Raw genomic sequence first — 26,798 nt, 5'->3', positions numbered from 1 at the left:
AAGAATAAGTATTGGCTCATATAATAATATACTGGGTTTATGAGAAGATTTTGATGCTGTAAAGCTGTAAATCAACGTCATGTATATACCACTCTAAACAAATACTCAATACAGCAACAGCAGAAATATGCATAGAATAGACTAGTGTTTTGTGTATAATATAACAACTTTTTTCAAATTTTACTTTTGTTGTAATGAAAATCACATCAGTTAATATCGGTCAACGAATTATAATAATGGAACGCGCTCTGGGCCGGAGAAAACCGAGCCGAAATCCTGGGCTGCGTTCCGAGTCTGCAGGCGCTGGAAATGGGCAAGAACTAACTCCGCCCATATGGCAGGCATTATAGTAATGATCTAATATCACTTTAAAACGCCTTGTAGACTTAATACAATTGTTAGATACTACAATTTATTTATTATTACAAATGTTAGTAGCTGCTTTTTACCGTGGATTTTTATTTTCTGTTAAAAAAACTGATTTTTGTGCAATATCAAAATAACTGAGATTTTGACTTTTATTTTTCTTACAAAGTCGGAAACAAATATTACAGGCATTAAAATATTACCCAGATGAAAAAAAAACAACTTTTTATTGACAGTATTTTATTTCAAAATAAACTACAAAAAATTTACAAACATGACACACTTAATCTACGTGTTAGAAAATAAAATTATTTTGACCAATATTTTTGCCTTATTTCTAAGTTGGTTTCTTTTTTAATGTCAAAAGTTTTTGTTTTTTCGATGTGATGAGATATTATTTAAAAAAAATAGTTTAGTCACAGTTTTAATTCAAAGTAACTCGTGGCTTCCTGTCAATTTAGAAGTGGTCGCATTTGTTTGAGATAACTAGAGTAAATAATAATATTTTACAATTTTCAATACCGTACATCATCACTTGATCTACTTAATTTACCCTTAGATTTAAAATCAATAAAAAGTTAATGTGTTCTAAGATCAGCATCATTGGCAAGGAGTACAGAACTTGGTGAGTTCTTGCCCACTTTAAGCGCCTGCAAATCCATGGATACACCAGTAACGCACAGCTGTGTGCGACCGGAAAACACAACATGCTGCTTATGGGCAGTGCGCGTTCCAGTAGTATAGTTCGTTGATATCGGTATGCTTGGATGATTGTATTTATTATTTCAATCTGTCATATTGAATCAGCTGACACATAGGCCCCACCTGTTGGTGTGTGTGTCAATTCAAACATACTATAGTCTAACTGAACTGCAGAGAAATTTGTTTCTGGAAAAATTAGACTAATCTAGTTTTAACATTAGAACTAGCAGTATATCAGTGTTTATTTACATATAGTCCACACAGCCATTTCAATAGTGATAATATTTAATAGTAAAAAATGATAAATATCTTGTAAGCCCTACAGGGGTGTTAGGCAGAAGATTTTAGTACGCATTGGCTGATTGAGACACAAAGATTGCCACTAAGACCTTTTGTAGTATTGAATATGTCTTTGTAACTGGTGTTGTAGGTCAAGGAGTTGCAAGCAGCTTAATATGTGCATATACAATTGCTTATAATTATACCATTACTCATCTCAAGGGAAAAAATGAAAATAAGGTTAATAATTACAAGAAGTTTTCAAAATTCCTTCTGTTCGCATCGATGTAAAGCTGTGTGCGTTAAACATTCATTGTATAGAATTTGCAAGGATTTACGGTTTTCCCCCACTTCTAATGCTGTAGTGTTGTTCTACGTGCAGTCAGTTTTTCTACATTGTCTACCAGTGTCTCGTTAATTAAATCTTTTAGATAGCCTCAAAGCAAAAAGTCCAACAGGGTAAGATCAGAAGATCCTTCAGACCAGTGGATGGAGCCCTTTCTCCTCTAATCCATTGTCTTGGTTGAGAAAATCTGCATGGCATGGATATTCATTGAAACATAAATGTTTAAACATGAGAAAGACGATAGGAAAAGATGTAACCAGAAGCCCATAGAAAAAGTGCACAAGAGAACTGTATTAAACAGGATGGAAATGGGCTGCAATGAAGCCAGTGTGGAGGCAACGAAAACACAGACATTTCATGTAAAACATAGTGCGTAGAAATAAATTGCCTTCCTGCAAGCATAAAACTTAAATTTTGTCCATAACAATATTTATGACGACAAGTATGCTAATAATATGTCCCTTTCCATAACCACAACTATCCTAAAAAATGTACATCGTTTTTCAGAGTCACACAGTAGAAATGGTAAGTATGTGTAAAGCTGTGATTCTTTCAAAACATCCATGTATTTGATAATGAATTTTAAATAAATTACACTAGTGTGTTAGAAAAGAATCTAATTTATTTTGTAGCTAGGCCACAACCCTGATCAAATAACCGTGTATCGTATAATTATTTTATTGGCCACTACTAATATGAAAATAAAATGTACTTTTTTTTACATATAATGAGATTGTACAGACATTGTTAGTACATACAGAATCAAGCATTTGGTATAAATGTAATTTAAGACATCAAAATCATATCTTATAATTTTATATCAGTTTTTATCTTACACAAACTTATTAAGCATAAGTCATCTATATAATTTTATTTTGAAAATTCCAATATGATAAGAACTTTGTATCCAGAATTTATAGACAGTTTATTAAATAATATAACAGAAACAATATGAAATTTAACAAAATCTACCTTTTTGCAGCGTGATCCTGTCTAGTTTTTATCTATCCAAGTAACTCGCGTTAAGTTCAGTACAATATGATGAACCATAGTTTGGTAGCTTCGTAATTATCCAGTGATAATATAGTAGAGCGTCAAAGATTCAGACGTCCGGACCTTTGATAATCCGGATTCAATTCAGGTGAAAATTATTTTTTTGAACATATTCAGTACTTGTATAAAACAATAAAAACTTACTGTACAGTATCAGATTGATTAATTAGGCGTCTTTATCGTTTTAAGGAGACACAGAAACAGAAGAATTGGAGGAGGTGGAGGATAATAGTGAAAATGAAAATTGAAGAAGCTGGGTCCACATATTCTGAAGTTTTTATGGCAGCAGACTTTGATGGCATGTTTTGAAAAACAGACTGAAAACACACTAACTCAGCTTGTTCGAACTTTGCTGCAAAAAAACAAACCATTACAGTGGTTCACAAATCCATAACAGATTTTTTTAACTTCGGATATTTCGTAATTTAAGTTACTTATAAATCACAGTATAAGCTTCAGATTTATATGGCCTAGATGTACTCTACACAAAATATGACTACTGTATTTTATGTAAGTTAAACATTTAAAGCTTTTATTAATAGAGTAACGAATAGTTTTATTTATCTGCTCCACTTCTGTAAACAATAACGTGAATTATGCTTAATTGCACATAACTTTTCATTAGCTCTTTGGCATTACCTCTTTATTTGGTTCATTTCAAAAATCTTAACGGGGTCGGGTCCCAATTGAGCTTTTCTGTATATCCATTCTCATCCTTGGTTCTTCAACTGCTCTTGGATGGTCTGCATATTAACAGCATTATTGTTTTGGTTGGGTGGAGAGGAGCTTGGGATGTCCACAGAGGCTTTTGAAAGCTGACTTGTAAATTGGAAAGCTTCATGCTATTACCAACTCTTACTCAATGCAGTTCTTTCAGCTTGGCTAGATGTGGAGAACGCTATGGCATTAACAAAGAAATACTGGATTGTTATTGGGAAGTTTATTTGCAGCATGGCTGGTGATTTGGGAACCACCTGTTGTTAGACTATTGCCCTCTATTGTAGCTGACTCCTACTTTTCAGTCATAGTTCTCTTTATTTATAGAGCAATTAGTTTAGCAATATCATATTTTTAGATACAGTGGGCCCACTATAATCTTGGCACTGCGCCAGTTCGGCACCTGTGTTAACAAACAAACTATGATCACTCAGTTGTCTCGTGGTTTACCCGCTGTTCATGTTTACAGAGCCAGTGTTATCCATCAAGTATCAGGTTGAGAATATCCTATATGCTTGGTTTCTTAAAAAACAAAAAAGCCATATACCAAATTCAGGGGAGATTCTTACAAAGAAGGCAAAGGTATTCTAAGAGAAAATAACGGAGAAAAACAATTCCGAAGCAAGTTAAGGATGATTAGAGTAATTCAAAAAGCTTTTCGGAATTCAGTTAAGTATGTTAGGTGAAAAACTATGATATGATGCTGCAGTTGAACCATTCAAGGAAAATATTAAGCAAATCATTGAGAAACTAGACCTAACTCCCAATCAAGGCTGTAACGCAGATGAGAGTGGTTTAGTTTACCTGCTTTTGCCAAATGCTGCGATGAATGTCTTTTCAACTTCTCTAAAGTGGGCAGAGGAATATGATGTGTCTGCTAGTGATGTTCTTGTTTTAAAGAAGTTTCAAGAGAAAGTATTAAAAGTGTATTTCCAAACCAAGAAACAAAAGAAAATCTAAGGTTTTTGTATTCCAATGGAATAGATCTACCGCATCGTAAGTTAAGGTTATGTTTACTTCTAGTGTGGTACAGCACTGATAAAAACCAACTATTACATACGTAAAACGAATGTTTAAAGGAGATTTTGTAATGCCTTTAATTTAGATTTAGTAGACCAGTACTGTAATAGTGATTTTGAATAGTGTTTGGTATAATAAAACACATATTTTGTACATTTTTAGCATTTTTATCGATGATCATAGAATAATATGGCATTTTCACTAATTTGGCAATACGTGATTTGATATCTGCTGGATTAGTTAGAGTCTACTGTACAGTATTTTTATGAGTAGGCCATGTTAATTTAGAAACTGCCAAAAAGTTTTTCTGATTTAGGTTCTGTTTCTGGACCCATGCATGGACAGAACTTAGATGGACTACTTGAAACTTGATATTTTAGTTGAATGATGCTGGGAGAGAATCAGGTAACTCTTGTCCTGGTGACTTAGAGAGATCTCGAGAGTGATCATATTCGATCAGCATGTGCTAATTTTTGTTCTGTAAGTATATTTCCTTACTTTCTTCATAAAATGAACTTTTGTTTGTTCGTTGTTTGTGAAACCTATTGTTGGTATAAGTACTTGGAGATATGATAGTACCAAGATATTGTAACTGCAGGGATTCATTCAGGATGTATAAAAATGGCTGAAGACAAAATTGTGAAATTTTCACAGTATATACTGAGTTATAGCTTCAGAGAGTAACGTTTTTATTCATACTTAAGGAATTTATATTTCATAACAAAATATAATACATCAAAATGACATGCTTTTTTTGTTTCGTAACAAAATTCAATCCTTTTGTAATTAAAAACATGTCACTTCGTGAAGCTATAAGTCATGTACGTAATGTAAAATAACTTACTTTTATATTTAGTCATTTTTGTTCGGGCCTGATTAGAAAATTGCTTAAATTTTATACTTTAAATGCCTGTAATTTCAAGTGGAATGATAAAAAATGTTGTGCTTTTTTTGTATTAGGGAAGAGCTCTGAATTTAACATATAAAATATTTTTAACCACAAAATAGATTGAGTAATCCTAAATTCCACCAGAAACATACATTTTGTGTTGATACAGGAACAATTCAATTTTTGATGTTTTTAAAAACAAAGAAAGTGGGTTCAATTTCTTATGTGTCATGTGTACGTACTATCAAAATCTTCCATGTTGTCAAAAATAATTTTGAAGAATCTACTTACTACCATTAATTGGGTCTTTTCATTGTTATTACATTCAATGTAGGATTTGATGTGAAAATAAAAAAAATTCTATCCTCTCAATTCTATTTCAAGAAGTGGGCTATTAAAACCTACTCATAATGTAGTTTAGTACTTAAAAACTAACCTTTACATAATTTTATGATCATATTAGGTACATGGGTAAAAAATGAGACATGTTAAAGTAAATTTGCATAACTTTTTTCAGAATCAAACATTAATCATGTCTTTGACATCATTGCCATTGGAAGTTCTAGAAGCAATAATGATGTATGTTGATGCAACCGATCTGGTCAATGTATGGAAGTCTGTAGGCTTTGACAGCAGTGAAACCTTTTGGAGGAAAATGTGTGAGAGAGAAGGCTATAAAAAAGATTTAGAAGAGGATGAATCCTGGAGAGATGTTTTTGTGATAAGGACCAACTGGCTTAGTTATAAGAATTGTGTAAAACGTGAGTATGAATTTATTACAAAAACAAAAATGCAAGTTTTTGCACATATGATGTGTGCAAAGCCATTAAGGGGAACACTGTGTGGGGAAAACTTAATATTGGACGACGGATGTGAGGTATCGGTTTGGAACATTGATGATGGGCCAAAGTTGATCCAAACTTTACCAGGTACAGTTTTGAAAACAAGCAATTCAAACTTGTTATTGAAGACTGGTTCAGACACAGTGATATATTCACTAGAAAATAGAGAGTTTTATGAGATCGTTAAGACTTTCCCTGACTGTAAAAAATTCTACTGTGAAAAAAGGGTGTACTGTTTGTCAGATGAGTTCTTTGCTGTGATCACAACTAAGGGTGAAATATACCACCTGTTGAAAATTATCAATCTGAGAAACCAAGAGGAATTCAGTGAGAATCTATGTTTTCCTCATATTGATATATATGATTTTTCATTTTATGGTGAGATTTTGAACATAGTGTTGCTTCTACCCACACATAATCTTGTTCTGAAAAGTTTTAACCTGCACCTTAAACATTGGCTTTTTGATTTGTTGTTGTTTGACAGTGTGTTTTTGGAAGATGTTTCGAAAATCATGACTGATAATATCATAGTGGCATGGTACAACATAGGACACTCTGGATGCATCAGATTCTGGGACAGAAGCACCCAGAACGAGATAAGAACCACTTTCAGCAACAGAGAAGTCCCTCACTTCTTTTGGGTTGTTGCAACAGAAAAGTATGTAATACTTTCTGTTAAAGAGAAAAATTTCTACATTTGGCATTCAATTGATCCTAACAACTTCAAGGTAATGGAAAGAGGCACTCAGTTCTATAATGGTCAGAGCATTGTTTCGAGTTCACTGTTAGTCCTATCTTATTCGTTTGGTTTTAAGGTTGTAGACTTCAAACAGGTAGTATATTTGTATGAAGTTCGGTTTGAAACTCCAGGAATTGAGCTTGACAAGCTTTTCCTGCCTCAGCCATTCTTTGTCAGTAAAAAGTTCTACATTGGTCTTCTTGATACCACTATTGTGAATGTAGATAAAGCCTGTAAAAACAAAGAAAACAAGTACATTATGTCCATTTATGACTTTAGAGCTGAGATTTACAAAGAAACATAAATATTTAATAAGAATAATTGCTTTGCAGTGTTGATAGACTTTTTGTCAAAAACATCATGAACACACTTGGAATTGTGTGTACAGTGAGACTATGCTAACAAACCATATAAGTATAGGCCATCAAATAGAAACAACTTCAACGTGACTCAGTGTTTCAGTTTAGCATCCGATGACTGTGTAAGCAATGTTTCGACGTGGTGTGAACTACAGTAGTTGCCTTTGACATTGATATGACACTAACCATGTAAACCTTAGAATTAACCTCATGTATAACTTCTTGATAGATGTCTGTTTCTCACATAGAACTCAATGTCTGGAAGATTCATTGTTAATGCGATGAAAGAGATAAATCTCTATTGCAGATGAACCCTGTTCAACTGCAAAATTCCCTCAAAGTATCTTATGTCATACTTTTTGCTGCTAATGGATTGATTTCCTTGTCAATGTCAGAGTTGGCTTTTCGTCATCTCTCCTTTAATCTTTGTAACGGTGACTATATATTCTTATTCAAATGGTCACTGGCTCCATTAAGATCAATCCATACTTCAATATCGTTGTGTGGAATATCTTGGTATCCATGTATTTTTTCATAATGCTGATAAATTCAAAATTACTGTCAGCTTCTTGTAATACATCAGGAAACTCGTTTCATAAATGGTTCAAAATTTTTCTCCACGAGCTCACAAGGGTGCTGTAATTAATCTCATGATCATAGATTAAGTCAAGTTCATCAAGCAACTTACTACTGAGATTCACAACTTTCATCCAAGGAAAGGACTTAAGACAAAAGAAGCTTGCTTCTATGTCTCTTCTTTGTAGGAGCCTACACACCTTGATCCATTGGTTGACAAAGTGTGGTAACATTTTTTGGAAGAAAGAGTGCTATTATATTCCCGTCCACCAAATATTCAGCATCAAGGTGGGTTTCAGCATGATCCAAGATGAGAAGTGCTTTTCTTGAAAGATTCTAGGGTTTCAAGAAATTCTCGATTTGAGGGATGAATTACTGAAAAAACTAATCCTCAATATTTATTCCTCCATCCATGCATTACACTGGTTTCTATACCAAACCAGCAAATTAAAGCTATCGGTTTTATGTCAGTGGTTGATGTTTTTCAACAGCAGTATATCTGTTAATTTCTTGATGTGATGTATGTTAGGTTAAGTGTTAGAGAGGGCTTCTTAGCCCTAACTTCGCCTGGTAAAATAAGACATTCTTTACTTTTTACTTTTATGTCTCTAGACAGCATTCTATAAACCACACGCATTGTTCTAATTCATCATGTCGACACCCCACTCTGCTAAATTTACTTTCACTTTAGTTGTTCATTCACGTTCTGAGTTACTTCAGTATAGCGTTAGTGAACAGCTGTGCTCAAAAGCTTCGTTGGTGTTGTATATAAGATATTGGGGTTTTAAAAAGTAGTTTGTGTTATAGATTTTAATAATAACAGAGAAAAATGTAAGCAAGTGACTGTGTCGATGGATATGAAAATAGATGGTTTAAAGAGACTTGAAAGTACAAATAATATAGTGTGTTGGACTTAAATGTTGGGCTGTCAACTGTACTTAGGTGAAAGAACAAAAATTTAGATTAAATACAGAAGTTTAATCTTTATTTTTGAAAAGAATGTACATAAAATCTTGTACAACCAGTGTAATGCATGGATGGAGGAGTGAATATTGAGTATTAGTTTTTTCAGCAATTCATCCCTCAAATCGAGAAATTCTTGAAAACATATAAAATGAAATATAATATACGTGCAAATTACGAGAAAGTTATTGAGGCTTTATATCAGACTTGGTACTGGATGAAAAGTGGAGACGGGTCATCTATATCAGGGCCTATTCTGAAGGAGAATGCTCTCAAGTTTTATACAGAAATAAAGAAAAAGAGGATGAACTCACAGCAAGCAACAGCATCAGTTACTGTGGGCATTTTAGTGAGGTTCTATTTTATCTGTAATCTATTGTGTTTCTACTGTATTCCCAGTTCATCCAGACCACTCCTGGTCCCAAGTAATCTGGATAAACAAGGTTTTACTATATATAAATATCGAAGTGATAGGTTAGCCAATGACTAACCAAAATAACCAAACATGACCCTAGTAAAAGTTGCTTAGTTTTCAAGAATTGACAATTTTTTGGAAACCACAAAAGTAGCTATGTTAGAGATGTAGCCTCGAAAAGTGTTTTATAAATATGTATAACACAATATGAATAAACCTTTTAACACTTTTTTTAAACTTTTATTTTTCATACGATGTACATTTCGAAATCTGGGATTTCATCTTCAGGTACTAACTAAGGTTAAGTTAATTATGAAAATAAATAATTAAAACCAATTTGCCATGTGTTTTTTCACTACCTTGGTGGCTAAATTTGTTGTATTTACTTTTATGTGTGATCAATGTATATTGTTTAAAAGTCTATCGAATAATAAATTTGTTGTTAGAAAATCTTTGTCATTTAATAATATATTATGATTAATTTTGGCACTTTTGTAAATTTCAAAATGTTCTGAAGTATATAATATGCGACTTCTTTTGCTTATGTGTAAAATTTCAAGATTGTTTTCTATGTTAGTGTATGTATGGCCGGTGTTATTTAAATGGTCTGCATATTTTGAATTTGATGATGTTTTCAATGCTTTTGTGTGTTCATTAAATCTAATTTTGAAGGATCGGCCGGTTTGTCCAATATAGTGGGATTGACAAATTAAATTAAATCGTTGCAATTTAATTTGTATACTCCACTATTGTTGGTTTGTTGAATTGCTTTTGTTTTTGATTAAAAGTCCGAGGTTGTTGAAGGTTTTGAAAGCCAATTAATTGATATCCTTGTTTATAAAATGATTTGTTAATTTTGTGACAATGTTTAACAAGGTAGTCTGATTGAATGTATTATCTCTTTCTTCTTATTTTCTTTCTTTGTGTAGTTCTCCGATAATACATCAATCATGCTTGGTTTATATCCATTGTTTTGGTCCAACAAATTTAGCCACCAAGGTAGTGAAAAAACACACGACAAATTGGTTTTAATTATTTATTTTCATAATTAACTTAACCTTAGTACCTGAAGATGAAATCCCAGATTTCGAAATGTACATTGTAAGATAAATAAATTTTTAATAAAAGTGTTAAAAGGTTTATTCATATTGTGTTATACATATTTATAAAACACTTTTCGAGGCTACATCTCTAACATATGCACACCAAGCTAGATTAGCCTACAAATACAAAGAAGTAAAGTTAAAAATACACAACATATCATTGGACATTCATTTCAACAAACAATGCTTAAAACACCATCTTATTCCAAAATTCGTAAATGTCAAAATAAATTGTAAATCGAAAGCAGCTACCAAAGCCAAAATTGCTGCTGAGGGATCGTGGCTAAATACAGAAATAGATGAACTTTACAAGAAAAAACATACATTAAATAAGCTGTTATATGATACTCATCTCAATCTTGCAAATCTCTTATACCCTCAACAACTTTTTGAATTATTTGACAATATTGATCAAAGAATAGAAAATAAAAAATTAATAAAGAAAGAATTAAGAAGAAAAATTAATCAACTCAAATGTATTCAATATCCCACAGAACCAGTAATTGATTTACCCCCTGATACAAAATTCCACCCACGTATTATTAACAAATCAAATACTACATTTACAGAAAATGAAACAGAACTTCTTAACAAGGGACTGAAATATAATTTACACCAAACAAATAGGAAAGATTATATAAGCAAACTGATACTGAATAGTGAAACAGTAATTACAAGTTTACCTGCAGACATCAGGCCCGTTTTACCCAATAGGCACGGTAGGCACATACCTAGGGCGCTAGACAATTGGCATTTTTGGGTGGGCGCAAAAAATGGAAAAACAAATTGCTATGGTCGTATCTGCATGCATAATCATCAAACGGACTTTTTCTAGGCTGTCTTGTGCTGATAAGTGAATTTGATCTATTTATCGCGAAAAACATACCAACATATGGTAACAAAGACAAAGGTAGTGTACCATGCCTTTTGTCTAACATTTGCAGTGAATTTATTGAGATTATGAGCAAAGGAGTACTGAAACAAATCAAACGAAATGAAGCAAGTACGCTATCTCTCTATAATCATAGACTCCACACCTGACGTGTCGCACACAGACCAATTGGCTGTAGTACTTCGTTATGTTTCATTGCCCAATGCTTGCGCCAACGAACACCTGATACAACTCTTATCAAGTGTATGCCACGAATCTTGAAGTTTAGAATAAGCAACCCTCAGTTTACTTGAGAAACTTGAGCTGGATGTCGATAACTGTCGTGGACATAGTTACGACAATGCATCAAACGTGTCGGGCATATACTCTGGTCTTCAGGCAAGGATTAACAGCAAAAATTATCTTGCTGACTATGGACCATGTGCAGCTCATTCACTAAACCTTGCTGGTGATTTGCTGCCAAGCAGGCGTGTCCAGATAACACACAATATTTTTTACATTCGTACAAGGGCTGTATGATTTTTTCTCTGCATCCACTTACAGGTGGAACATCCTAAAAAGGCATATTGAAAAGAGTAACGAAGGAAAATCAAAGAAAGAATGATAAAACCCCCTGCGTGACACAAGATGGTCTGCTAGGGCAGACGCCCTTCGAGCTTTAAAAATAAGTCGACATGAATTAAAAGATGCTCTTGAAGAGCTAAATAAAGACGATACTCAGACACCAGGAACACAATGCACAGCCACTGGGTTTCTAAAAACACTTGGAAATTTCCAAACCACGTTATTAACTGTGATCTGGGACGAAATTCTCGAGACAGTGTTGATAAAACAAGGAACAAGTTTGACTCTTCAAATTCAAGATTTAGACCTACAATATTTGGTGCTACAAAGGAACTTGAAACACTATCCTCGTTTTTGAGTGAAAAGAGATATTTATTTGATGATGTCCAAAGCATTAAAACTTGCAAAAAAAGAAAAAGCTGTATACTACAAAGTTAGAAAAGAAAGTTATTGCCCGATGAAAAGAAGGACAGAAGCATGGAAGAAACATCTCGAGAAAGATTTCTCACCGGGGTGTTTATTGCCATTGTTGACAACATAGCTTCGCAGCTCAAAAGAAGGGAGGCCTATACAAATCTCGACACAATATTTAAGATCTTACAAAATCTAGAAGAGAAAAATTCCAGAGAGGTGGCTTGTGAAGCTAAACTGTTAGGAGAAGTATACAAGAACGATATTGATGGACAAGACTTTGCCCAGGAATGTAACCATTTCAAACAATACATGGTTTTGGAGAACCTTTCTAAGATCAAAGATATGTACGCCTACATAAAATCAAACAGATTAGAGAACATTTTCCCCAATTTGAAGGTCGCTTTCAGGATATTTCTAACCTGATTGATGAAAAGCTTAATGGCTTATTGTTGCTGTGCACCCAAAACGACATACTTTAAAATTAGACTAACAAACATTATTGACGACTTTGCAACACGGAAAACCAGAAAAAAGCTATGATATGAATCTCTAGTAAGTCTAGTGGTAAGCCAACAAACCCAAAATAATTTAAAGAAAACATCCGTGATGCCGTGAGGTATTACACGTATTCCCACCGGAGGCCAGTAGATACCTCACGGCTACCGGTTGCCAGTCCGGGACACGGCGGGTCCATAGGTGGTGGATAATGGGAAGGTTCTCGAAAAGACTCAGGATAATTTGTAAAGGAGAGTTAAGGGACATTAAGTCTAAAGTCCCTCCCGAACCAAAACTGGTATTTCAGAATAAATCTAAATTTACGGGGTATAGGCGTTATGGTAGGGCTGGTGGCGGGGGGCGTAGTCAGCTGGCAGGGATATAAAGAGGGGCGCAACTCTTCGTTGTGCCTAGGGCGCTGGCAGGGTGTAAAACGGGCCTGGCAGACGTACAAAATCAATCAAGAGTGTTAGTCGATCAAACAATAGAAAAAAATTGAGAAAAGTCATAACCTTTACATAGAGAACAAAATACAAGACAAACATGATTGGCAAAGCATAAAATCAATAAACAACAAAATTGAAAATGATAATTTGGTTATATGTAAAGCTGACAAAGGTAACTCAATTGTAATTTTAAACAAAACTGATTATACAGATAAAATAGCCCACTTTATTTCTAATAACAATATGAAAAAACTAAATCATGATCCTACATAATCTTTTCAAAAAGATATCAAGCAATGCATAAACAAAATTAATCATATTTTTCCGAATAACAAAAAACAAAAATTAAAAATAATGAAGCCTTCTGCACCAATCCTCAAGGGTTTGCCAAAAATTCACAAAGAAAACTACCCAATAAGACCATTAGTAAATTTTCAAAATGCTCCTTCTTATAATATAGCAAAATACTTGGACAGCAAAATTAAAGAACATTAAAAATTTAAAACTGACATAAGACTGAAAAACAGCATTGACCTAGTAAACAAAATTAATGATATAGATATACCCAACAACAGTAAGTTTGTATCCTTCGATATAACAAATTTATACACAAATGTTCCGATCCAAGGAACAATGCTTATAAATTAAAAATAATTTAACAGAACAGAACATTCTAAATACACAAGAAATTGAAGAAATACTTGAACTCACTAAAGTAACTCTAAGACAAAATTACTTTACATTTAACAACAATTACTACTTACAACTTGAAGGATTACCAATGGGATCACCACTATCCGGATTATTGACTGATATATTCCTTGACAACATAGAAGACAAATTCATACTAAGCGATAAAAACAAACATATAACACAAATAATTTATTATTACACATATGTTGATGATATAATATGTCTATTCAAAGGAAATGAAAGACAAATAGACATGTTCAAAAACTACTTAAACCAAATCCATCATAATCTACATTTTACCAGTGAAATTGAAGAAAATAATGCACTAAACTACCTTGATTTGACTATAACCAAGATCAACAGAAAGCACAATTTCAAAATTTACAGAAAACCGACATATACAGATTTAGTTATTCCTTCCTCATCAAATCACCCACATCACCAAAAAATGGCTGCATTCAAATCAAAGATCGACAGATTACACAACATTCCAACGAAAACTGAAGATGTTTATAAATAATTAAATATTATTAAATACATAGCCCAAAATAATGGATATAAACCAAGCATGATTGATGTATTATCGGAGAACTACACAAAGAAAGAAAATAAGAAGAAAGAGATAATACATTCAATCAGACTACCTTGGTAAACATTGTCACAAAATTAACAAATCATTTTATAAACAAGGATATCAATTGGCTTTCAAAACCTCGAACAACCTCGGAATTTTAATCAAAAACAAAAGCAATTCAACAAACCAAAATCAAAATTGAACAATAGTGGAGTATACAAATTAAATTGCAACGATTTAATTTAATTTGTCAATCCTACTATATTGGACAAACCGGCCGATCCTTCAAAATTATATTTAATGAACACATAAAAGCATTGAAGACATCATCAAATTCAAAATATGCAGACCATTTAAACAACACCGGCCATACATACACTAACATCGAAAACAATCTTGAAATTTTACACACAAGCAAAAAAGTCACATATTATACACTTCAGAACATTTTGAAATTTACAAAAGTGCCAAAATTAATCATAATATATTATTAAATGACAAAGATTTTCTAACAACAAATTTATTATTTGATAGACTTTTAAACAATATACATTGATCACACATGAAATTAAATACAACAAATTTAGCCACCAAGGTAGTGAAAAAACACATGGCAAATTGGTTTTAATTATTTATTTTCATAATTAACTTAACCTAAGGCTAGTTGCACACACACCGATTTTGGACGACCGATTTTTTACCGGCCGTCCAAATTCCAATAGTGAACTGAATGAGGGAACGGAACCTGGCACACACGCCGACAGCTGATCGGCGCCGGTTCACATTGGAATTTGGACGGCCGGTAAAAATCGGTCGTCCAAAATCGGTGTGTGTGCAACTAGCCTTAGTTAGTACCTGAAGATGAAATCCCAGATTTCGAAATGTACATTGTATGAAAAGTAAAAGTTTAAAAAAAGTGTTAAAAGGTTTATTCATATTGTGTTATACATAAAAATAGCTACTTTTGATACATATTTCGTGCACTTCTACTACAAAACTAGGCGTTTTATTATAATTTTTTCTTTCATATTAAAAGTCATAGTACAAGTAAATTTGGTTCAACTGAAAAAGGTGACTGCAAGCGTTGTTTTCTTGTAGTATAAATAATAATAATTTCAATTTTGAAATACTTAAAATGATTAATCTTCTGATTCAATAATTTGCGATTTAAAAAAAATATTTTACTAAACTGACACGTTCTTTTAAAAACATTCATTTTATTGATATTTCAAAATGTTATAATATTATCTGCCAGAAATAAGTATATTTTTCAATTTTATTACAAAATCAACGCTTATAATTGCTACTGGTATTCAAAATATTAAGAGATAATGTAGGGGTCGAAGATGAAAGTTGTTTGTTACTACTAAGTGGTTTAGTCTGAAACTGACTGTAATATAACTTTTGTAACGTAAAGGATCTCAAGCAGTTTGTTCACACACTTCTGAAAGAATTGCATTCTTAAGCAGTGTGGTGAATACATTGCTGCAGTTTGTTAATTTTACGTACGGGTTTGCATACACATCCACTTTAAGATAACCCCAGTAGTAAAATACAGCAGATTTAAGTCAGGGGACCTGGGAAGCCACAGACAGAATGGGACCTAGTTGGCCGATCCACCTGCCCGTGTAGGTCACATCTAGAAATCACACAGTGGCACTGTGTAATGAGCTGGACAACCATCGTTCTGAAACCACATCTGTTGCCAAAGGATATCGTCCAAAAGATTTTGAAACTCGTTTTGCAGAATATGCAAATAATCTTCACAATTTATGTGGCTATATAAAATGCCCATTCACAAAGTTACTTTAAACTTATGGTCAAGCAATTAGTTGCCCAATTCAGTGCAGGTTGTGTATGCTTACAAAACCATATGTCTTAAATAATATGCTTTTATCTAACCATAAGATATTATTAAAAACCTTGGATCTTCTCTATGTTTTCTCTAGCATTCTTCGTCAGAAATATTCTTTTGTCGCTTAATCTCAATATGCGGCTTTTGTAGTATTCATAAAATGTCAATATCTCGAATATTAAACTACTTTTAGTACTTATAGTAGTTTAGTTTAGGATTAGTCATTGGCTGGACTATCACCCTTTGAATATTATTTCTGACATGGGATACAAGGTATTCATAAATTACTCTATCAACATTTCCCCTTTTTATTTTCCAAGTCAAAATAAGTAACATATGTTCTATAAGTATAGTCCTATCTTTCCCAGTTTACCATCTGGCTGCCTGTTGGTTTTTTAGGAAAAAATTATACCTTTAGGTACAATGAGGTCTCAAAATGGCAGCCATGCTAAATTTTTTAACTGTAATATCTCAAAAATGAGAGATTTTATAAACATGTATAAGAATAGTGAAATATTGGTTCCTTTTAGATAATAATTTAATACCAAGTTTATTTGTTAAGACCAATAATAAACCAAATAGTAACAGTTTTAGGGAGTGTTATCTCTCACTAGAGAACAATATATATATATATATTTTTTTTTATATTATGCTTCCTGAAGATGTGGGTATTAAATCCCACGAAATATATAGAAGCCTTGTAATCTTCGTTTTTCATTTCAATAAGTGAAATAATATATATATATATAATATATATATATATATATATATAATACACTAATCGATTTGTTAATGTTGCTAAACTGCTTACTCCAACTAGATATCTGGTTGTATAGTGGTTGTGATATTGGTCATACAGTTTCAATTATATAAATGTTAAATTTTATTCCAAAATTGTCTAATTTAATGCATTTTACTCCGACTAGATATCTGGTTGTATAGTGGTTGTGATATTGGTCATACAGTTTCAATTATATAAATGTTAAATTTTATTCCAAAATTGTCTAATTTAATGCATTTTACTCCGACTAGATATCTGGTTGTATAGTGGTTGTGATATTGGTCATACAGTTTCAATTATATAGATGTTAAATTTTATTCCATAATTGTCTAATTTAATGCATTTTACTCCGACTAGATATCTGGTTGTATAGTGGTTGTGATATTGGTCATACAGTTTCAATTATATAGATGTTAAATTTTATTCCATAATTGTCTAATTTAATGCATTTTACTCCGACTAGATATCTGGTTGTATAGTGGCTGTGATATCGGTCATACAGTTTCAATTAAGTAGATGTTAAATGTTACTCCAAAACTGTCTAATTTAATGCATTTTACTCCGACTAAATATCTGGTTGTGTAATTGATGTGTTTACAAAGTTTACAAAAAAATCTTTATTCAGTAAACATGCAAGTTTTACAAGATACATCCCATGCACCTCTAAACGAGCGCGTGCGGGAACTCGTTTGTGTTTTAACATTATGCTTTTTACAGATGTGCAGTCCCAGCTATTTTTAACTTATAATTAATTACTTTAGGCACTTCTTAACCTAAATCGTTTTAGAAAAAAATCACAAAAGTTCTTCAAGTTAGCGTTAAATAAATCTCTGCGATACTATATATTACAAGTTAATAAACTATTTAGCATCAAAAATCTATAATATAAAAAAGGTTTTAATAGTTAATTTAATAAATATATATTTTAAATATGGCAAGATATAATTACAATCAAATAAATATTTAAACAGTAGCCATATAAAAGAATAACAAAATTTACCATTTAATAAATATCTGATACCAGATACGTGCTATGACAGTAAATTTATTCAATTCAGGTCCTTAAACTACGTCATATACAAGCAACAAATATTCACAATACATTTATACTATGGTACAAGTAAATAAATTATTTAGTCTCAACAATTACAATAAATTTAATATTAAATAAGTTTAAAAAAATAATTTAATTAATATAAATAGAAATATTGTAAAGATACCAAACAACTAAACATTCAACCAATAGCTACATATAAAGAAATGGAAAAATGTATCATTTAATAACTAGCTAATAATTATGGCAGTAAAAACTATTATCATCTGAATCCTTAACCTAAATAGACAGGGAACAAAAATTCACAATGCATTTATACTTTTTTAAACAAATAAATTAATTAATCAATACAATTACAAAAAAATGCTCACATATAAAATTTAAAACCTTTATTTTAACTTTATTTTTCTTTTCAAACAGAATATCATTACTACAGTAATCAATGAGATCATTAAATATCTTGGGACCTAGATAATAAAACTGATGCCGGCTTATTTCTCTATGACAAAAAGGAACTTCTAACAGAATGTTTTGTGCAGAACGAGTTGTTCTCATTACACTTTTTATTTTAAATTCTGGTAAATATTTATGAATATGCATTAATAGAGAATACTGGTATAACTGTTTCAAAGTAAGAATATTTTTCTGACAAAATAAATAACTCATTCTTTCCATTTTTTTAATATTATAAATTATACGTACAGCCTGTCTCTGACACATTACTAAAGGTGAAACAATTAATTGTAGGATTAGCCCCCCAAAATGAGCAATACCATACCTTAACGTACTCTCAAACCAAGACAAGTAAACATTTTTTAAATAATCACCAACTAAATAACCTTTTGTGTGGTACAATGCATAGTTAATTTTCCTTAATTTCTGCACCAAAAATTTGACATAGTGATCCCATTTGAGATACTTATCAATATAAAGGCTCAGGTACTTTACAGCATCAACTACTTCTATAGGCAAACACCAGCATTGATACACGCACTGATGCATATGACACAACAATTTAAATTCATGCGTTAAAACCTCATTTGGCGTATTATGTTCAAAAAACAATAAGCACTTAGATTTCGATGAATTAATCAATAACTTGTTTCTAATTAACCATTGTGAGACTTTTTCAAGATCAGTATTTATTTGTAAGTTTAGGGTCTCTTTGTTATACGATGAACACACTAAGGCAGTGTGATCAGCATACACATATATAGAAGAACACAAATCAGCATTTAATAAATCATTAATATAAACCATGAACATCAAGGGCCCCAAAACTTCTCCTTGCGCTGTACGATATTGTAACTCCTGGGTGCCACTTAAAACCCTATTGATTTTAACAACTTGTTTCCTCCCCTTACAAAAAGAGCTTAACCATTTTAAAGCATCACTACCTATGCCAGCATTTTTAAATTTTTGAATTAAAACATCAATGTCCAGAGTGTCGAAAGCCTTTTTAAAATCTAGATACACTGATACAGTATATTTGTGTTTATCTACACCCGCAGCTATACTACTAACATGCCTTCTTACAGCTAAATCTGTGCATTTATCAGGTAAAAACCCAGACTGAGAAAAAAATAATATTGAGTTGAAGTATGACATTAATTGACTTTTAACATAAGTTTCAAAAATCTTTGCTACAACGTTAATTACTGAAACAGGACGATATGAAGAGACCAGAGCATCATATCCTGCCTTAAAAATGGGTACAACCGAGGCAACTTTAAATTGATGTGGAACCACACCTTGAGCAAAAGACTTACTAAAAGTATCAAACAACAAAGGAGCAAACACTTCAATATTTTCCTTAATAGTAGTTATACTAATGCCATCAATGCCGCAACTAGGTTTATTCTTTAACAAAGTAATAGTTTTAATAACGTCATTATAATCACTTGCAAACTTGCTGAAAAAAACATTATGCTGTAAATTATCTATTAAAAACATGTCGCTACCAAAAGCCTCTACTCTAAGAGTTGAAATGATATTAGTGTAGTACGTGTTAACCCTTCCCGGGTCAATGACGGTTATATACGCCTAACTTAACATTTCCCGAGGGTCATATGCGTATATTTACGCATACACTTATTTTGGCCAAGTGTCAAATGCATGTATATACGCATAATCATGTTCATGAATATCCTTATTGTTTGCAGTTGTCAGCTATTCCAGCTAATCAGGAACATAATATAAGTAGTTTGGCGGCAGTATGGTTAGGGGGGGGGGGTGCCGGAGTTGCTTGGGGGGGGAGGACCTTTAGCGGCAACTGAATGAAGGTCATTGTCGGTTGCTTCTTTGTTTACTGAGTCGCTCTCCACTCGGCGTACTGAACTGAAGTTGTTAGGTTGTTTCATACTCGATTATACCTATTGAATTGATGTAGATGAAATTTATAATGTACGTTGCCTTGGAATAAGTCATGAATATTTTATTCCTACATCCCACCCAGTTGTACTCTAAAAAGTAAATTCGCAATCAGTTCTGTAATTATTGAGTGAAGTAGTTTGGTGGCAGTAAGGTGCGCCGGAATAGCTCGGGCTGCTTGGTGGGGGAGGGGTTTTATCGGCAAGTCAAGGTCATTGTCGGCTGCCTGCCTCTTTGTTTCTCAGTCGCTCTGCACCCTATGCACCACGGCTAGACGGAAAACTTCATCTCATGGGAAGAGACGCAAAGGGTCATCGATGCCATGTCTGCTATAAAAAATATCTGCGAAAAGAAACAATCTATTTTTGTAAAACGTGTGTCAACAAACCGTTCCTTCACCCACATAGCTGTTTCGAAGCTTATCATAACATGGGGGACTATGTGAGTGGACAGTGATCAATCTCCTTTGTTATATGACTAGTTTTTACTTTATTTGTTTTGTACGTTAACCCTAATCATGTAGTACATACTTATTTTTAATCATAAAATGTTTTTATTACGCTAAACCTAAACATCAATTATATTTATATACGCATGTCAATTCGTGGAAGGGTCAATGACGCTTATATAACTGGTCTATCACACAAAAAAAGGTGGGGAAAATTATTTATGGATAGATTTCCATTTTTCCATGACAGGTAAGCAATTTAAAATCAAATTGAGTAGTTTTTGTCAAAAAAACTTTTTTACCCCAACAGATGAATAATATGCAATCTAAGGGTACAGTAAGTTGACCTTGGAAGGGTTAAATGCATCTGCTATGTTTTTCATTGCCAGTAACCTTGACCAACATACCGTCTACTAAAACACTGCTAATTGACTTACATTTAGTCACAATTTTCTTAATAACATTCCAATATTTTTTTGAGTCACCATTACATTTGCCTACCAGAGCAAAATAATACTGAAGCTTAGTTTGCCTAATTCTCCTAGTAACCGTATTAGATAAACCGTAAAAGATGTTTGATATTGTTCATACAGTTTCAATTATATAGATGTTAAATGTTATTCCAAAATTGTCTAATTTAATGCATTTTACTCCAACTAGATATCTGGTTGTATAGTGGCTGTGATATTGGTCATACTGTTTCAATTATGTAGATGTTAAATGTTACTCCAAAACTGTCTAATTTAATGCATTTTACTCCGACTATATATCTGGTTGTGTAATTGATGTGTGATATTGGTCATACAGTTTCAATTATATAGATGTTACATTTAATTTAAAAATTGTCTAATTTAATGCATTTTACTCCGTCTAGATATCTGGTTGTATAGTTGATGTGATATTGTTCATACAGTTTCAATTATATAGACTTTAAATGTTATTCCACAACTGTCTAGATATCTGGTTGTGTAATTGATGTGTGATATTGGTTATACAGTTTCAATTATATAGATGTTACATTTAATTCCAAAATTGTCTAATTTAATGCATTTTACTCCGTCTAGATATCTGGTTGTATAGTTGATATGTGATATTAGTCATACAGTTTCAATTATATAAATGTTAAATGTTATTCCAAAATTGTCTAATTTAATGCATTTTACTCTGTCTAGATGTCTGGTTGTATAGTTCATGTGTGATATTAGTCATACAGTTTCAATTATATAGATGATAATGTAATTCCAAATTGTGTAATTCAACCCTCGTACTGGTGGTGTCTGCTCCTCTACTGGCACCTTTTTTTTGCTGTTTGTAAGAATTACGTTAAACTGTTATATACCTCTCAAAAATCTTCAAATATACAACTTATTATATATCACTGATTTTAGAATATTCAAAATAATAAAAAGTTATAATCATTAATATTGTCTTATTAAAAAAAAGGTTTCTGTGTTTGAATGCGCTTGATATGAATTTAAAAAAATATTTTATAACTCTGCACTCTTATTATATATGTATGAGATTCATAAAAATTCCAAAATATACAAAAGAAACACAATTTTATCCTTGCCCAAAATATATATATATATAGTTTTAGTGGCTTTATTTAAAAAATGATTTTTAAGTAAAGGTTTTTAAACATTTTTAGCAATTTTGGAACTTAAGTGCAAAATCCACTAAGAATGTATTTTTAGCCATTTTTACAACACTGGCTTTACAACAAAGGACATTTAATCTATATACAGCTTATTATATTGTTTTCGGAATATTCCAAATAATAATAATAAATTATCTAAATTAACATTTTTTTACTTTTAAAACAATTTCGGTTTTTGAATATTCAACAATTTTGGTCTTTGAATATTCTTGATGAGAATTCTTTTGAATTTTTTAAAACTTTGCACTATCTTGTCATATATGTGAGAAAGGATTATTTAAATTCCAAATCATACTAAAGAAACACAATTTTATACTTACTAAAAAATATATATATATATATATATATAATTTGAGCGCTTTTACTTAAAAAATGTTTACTTTTGTAGCAATTTTTGAACTTTAGTGCAAAATCCACTAACATTGTATTTTTAGCATTTTTGTACAATGGCTTTTCAACACTGAAATTCAAATATATATGACTTATTATATATCATTGTTTTTAGGATAACTAAAGGATTAATAATACTCGCTTATTATTGTTGCTATAGTTATTTTATTCACAAAAACATTCACCTTGAACAAGCCTTATAAGGATGCTCGTTCCAATTTAGCTAATAGTTCTCTCAAATCACTTGATTTGTTCCTAAAACTAAGTGTGACTTTATCAGCCATATAACTAACAACCAAACCAAACATAAACTAGAAATAAATCAATTAGACGGATACCAAAACGCAACGACAGCAGACATAACTAATAAAAGATAGTCAGATGGTCGCAGTTAAAACAGTTGCTCGCACAACACGTTTCTTTTAACCATACAAAGAGGAATATAGTTTGAATTGTTGAGTAACAATATACTTCAATCAATAGCTCAATTATTCGGCAATTGATTGATATTCGGTTTTAAACCGAAATATCAAAAATACACAACTAATAACTGATTTCTGAAATGAAGTGCCGGTACACGAGCAGCCTAACTGCTGTATATTTAACAGTTACCAGTTGGAGGGTCAATGTATTTTACTCCTACTAGATATCTGGTTGTATAGTTGATGTGATATTGGTCATACAGTTTCAATTACATAGATGTTAAATGTTATTCTAAAATTGTCTAATTTAATGCTACAACTGGATATCTGGTTGTATAGTTGATGTGATATTGGTCATACAGTTTTAATTATATAGATGTTAAATGTTATTCTAAAAATTGACTAATTTAATGCTACAACTAGATATTATCTGGTTGTATAGTTGATGTGATATTGGTCATACAGTTTCAATTACATAGATGTTAAATGTTATTCCAAAATTGTCTAATTTAATGCATTTTACTCCGACTAGATATCTGGTTGTATAGTGGTTGTGATATTGGTCATACAGTTTCAATTATATAGATGTTAAATGTTATTCTAAAAATTGTCTAATTTAATGCTACAACTAGACATTATCTGGTTGTATAGTTGATGTGATATTGGTCATACAGTTTCAATTATATAGATGTTAAATATTATTCCACAACTAGATATCTGGTTGTGTAATTGATGTGTGATATTGGTTATACAGTTTCAATTATATAGATGTTAAATGTTATTTCAAAATTGTCTAATTTAATGCTCCGACTAGATATCTGGTTCCATAGGTGATGTGTGATGTTGGTCATACAGTTTCAATTTTGCAGATGTTAAATGTAATTAAAAAATTGTGTAATTTAATGCATTTTACTCCGACTAGATATCTGGTTGTGTAATGGATGTGTGATATTGGTCACTTTATAACACATTAGAAAATGATGGCAGTATTGAAATTGGACGGTAATTATCTGGTTTTGGTTTTTGCCCTTTCTTATGAAGTGGTTTAAATTCAGCCTATTTACAATTTTTTTTTTTAACTATAGTTTTTGTATGATCGATTAATTAAATCTGATAAAGGAACATGTATAGAATACATTACATCCAGAAGTATTTCATCCCACCCAGATGATTTTATATTCTTAATTGATTTTATCACTTTGACATCGTTTGACGACTTATTACCAAAGTTAAACTTAAAAAATTGACATTCAAGATCAGTTTGTCCTAAGTTTAGGGCCTTTTTTTCAAAAGGTTGAGCCTTAATTTATTTGGCGAATCCTGAAAATATTTTGTTGAAATACTGTGCAATTTCCTTTCTATCTTTACTTACCCTACCACTATCCAACACAATATCAGGAAAATTGTTAACAGATTTCTTACATCCAAGCTCGGATTTAACTACATGCCAAGCAGGTTTATTTTTATACTTAGAATCTTTTATGAAATTAGAATTATACATTTGCTTGGATTTATTACAGATACTTTTGAATTTTTTTAATGATAATTTACTTAATTATAAAATTTAGATTGTTTGACTGTTTGACCAGCTTACTAAGTCCCCTTTTTGTAATTCTTGAAATTTAAATTCCTTTTGTTATTTTTAGACTGTTTGGTTTTGTTAGCAGAGAATTTTTATGGAAACGATTCTTCAAACATATTTTGAAAGCAATTAAAGACATTTGAACAGTTGTCAGCAAAAGTAAAATCATTTGAAATATTCCACTTGGTGTCTTTTAATCTACTGCTAAAACTATAAAGAGCTTTTTTAGAAAAAAATCTGTCTTTTTACTCTAACTTTGTATTGTCATACTCGAAAATAAGATCTTTAGAAATATCTAAAAAGACTGCTTTGTGATACGACAAACCCAATTCCAAATTAATAATTTAATTTTTATTATAATGATGTTAAATGTAATTTGTACTTTTGTCAGACTTTACTCAGATGCATTTTACTCTATCTAGATATTTTATTGTATATTCAGCATGTGGTATTGGTCATGTAATGTTTATTGTACGCTTAATGTAATTACATTAATGTCAGATTTACTGCATTTTACTCCATTTACATCTCTGATATTAAGCTTTTAACACGTGATGGTTCTCTACTGTATAAATGGTATAAAGATGTTAATTGTATTCAAAATTTTGTAAGATTTAAATAATTTTGCTCCACCTAGACTTTGATTGTATATTTTACACGATCTTGGGAATAAAATAAAATAATTGAAATGCTAAATTAATTAAATTTTGTCCAATTGCATGCACATGTAATTCAATTTTTTAAAGATGCATTTTATTCCATCTAAAACACTGATTATATATTTGAATAATATAAGTGGTGTATTTCCAATTTTGTCAGATTTCATGTATTTTATTTCATCTAAATCACTGATTAAATATTTATATGTGACATTGGTAATTATTTTTAACCTGTGAGAGATCCCGTCCTATCCACATACGTAGCAGGTTCCCTATATAGCTGCCATCTAACATTGTGTTTTTGTATGTTACCTCTGTTTTTTTATCCTTCTAAATGCTATTTTACACTTATTTTACCCATTTTATCTGGTTTTGAATGTCTAAACTTTTTTTGTTTAGTAATAATAAAAGTAATTTATAAAATTCTTTAGAATAATTTTTAAAATTATAAATATTATCACAAATGTATATTAAAAATTCTAGTTTATTAAAGTACAATAGGTAATAAATAAAGTTAATTTCTTTACCAAGTAAACATTATTTATCACAAGATTATAAATTAAATATAAAATATTTGAAAGTTGATAAAAAATTGACAGGGCAGTAAAACACCTGGGTTATCGTCCCTCGACAGCTGTAAAAATATATATACATAATAACTTGTATGAAACTTATACCTAAGTAAATATATTATAAGTATCGTAAAAGAGTGAAACATTTATTATCAGACAAAATTTTTTTACTCTTAAAATGTATAATGTGCAAATAACAATTAGTGAAAAATATCAATTCCTACCTGGTAATGGATTTGGCTCTGGAAGCTCCACGCCGGCGACAGTTCTGATGCTTGTTCTCAATGGGAGCTAGAGGTCTGAATAGAAGCTCTTTGTATAAGATGAGGTTTCACCAGCCCTCTTGCAAGTTTCGCTATTAAAAGTCTTCTTTGCATTGTCTCTTGTGTTCAGGTTGTGTATTGCCAGATCCAGGAACCCACAGAAAATCGTCAAAGGCCATCCTGTTGTTGATGTGTTTGACAGAGTAGGCCTTTTTTCTATCTTCAACATCTATCCCTCTTTTGGCGAAGTTATAAAACGTAATTTGTCAGCCTCGTAAAACGTAACATGTGCTAGTTA

The 26,798-nt window shown here is 31.6% G+C and overlaps 1 protein-coding gene across 3 annotated transcripts in view; it reads left to right on the top strand.

Annotated features, from left to right (window-relative positions):
* Window positions 1–22,450, top strand: part of LOC124353944 — a 29,801-nt gene extending 7,351 nt beyond the window's left edge. The window contains exons 2-4 of one of the 3 annotated variants that reach the window (XR_006921648.1): window positions 4,800–4,963; window positions 5,890–6,133; window positions 19,805–22,450. Coding sequence is in view for 2 of the 3 variants with exons in the window: in XM_046804017.1 (XP_046659973.1) it covers window positions 5,905–7,257 (1,353 nt within the window). In the remaining variant the exon portion in view is untranslated. Of the gene's footprint in view, window positions 1–1,088; window positions 4,964–5,889; window positions 9,439–19,804 lie in introns of those variants that run through there. The other 2 variants (XM_046804017.1, XM_046804018.1) reach the window with 2 other exon arrangements.
* Window positions 22,451–26,798: the final 4,348 nt, after the last annotated feature.

This window comes from Homalodisca vitripennis, chromosome 2 (genome assembly GCF_021130785.1).
Source record: "Homalodisca vitripennis isolate AUS2020 chromosome 2, UT_GWSS_2.1, whole genome shotgun sequence".
NCBI lineage: Eukaryota > Metazoa > Arthropoda > Insecta > Hemiptera > Cicadellidae > Homalodisca > Homalodisca vitripennis.
This window is presented reverse-complemented; position numbering and strand designations above follow the sequence as displayed.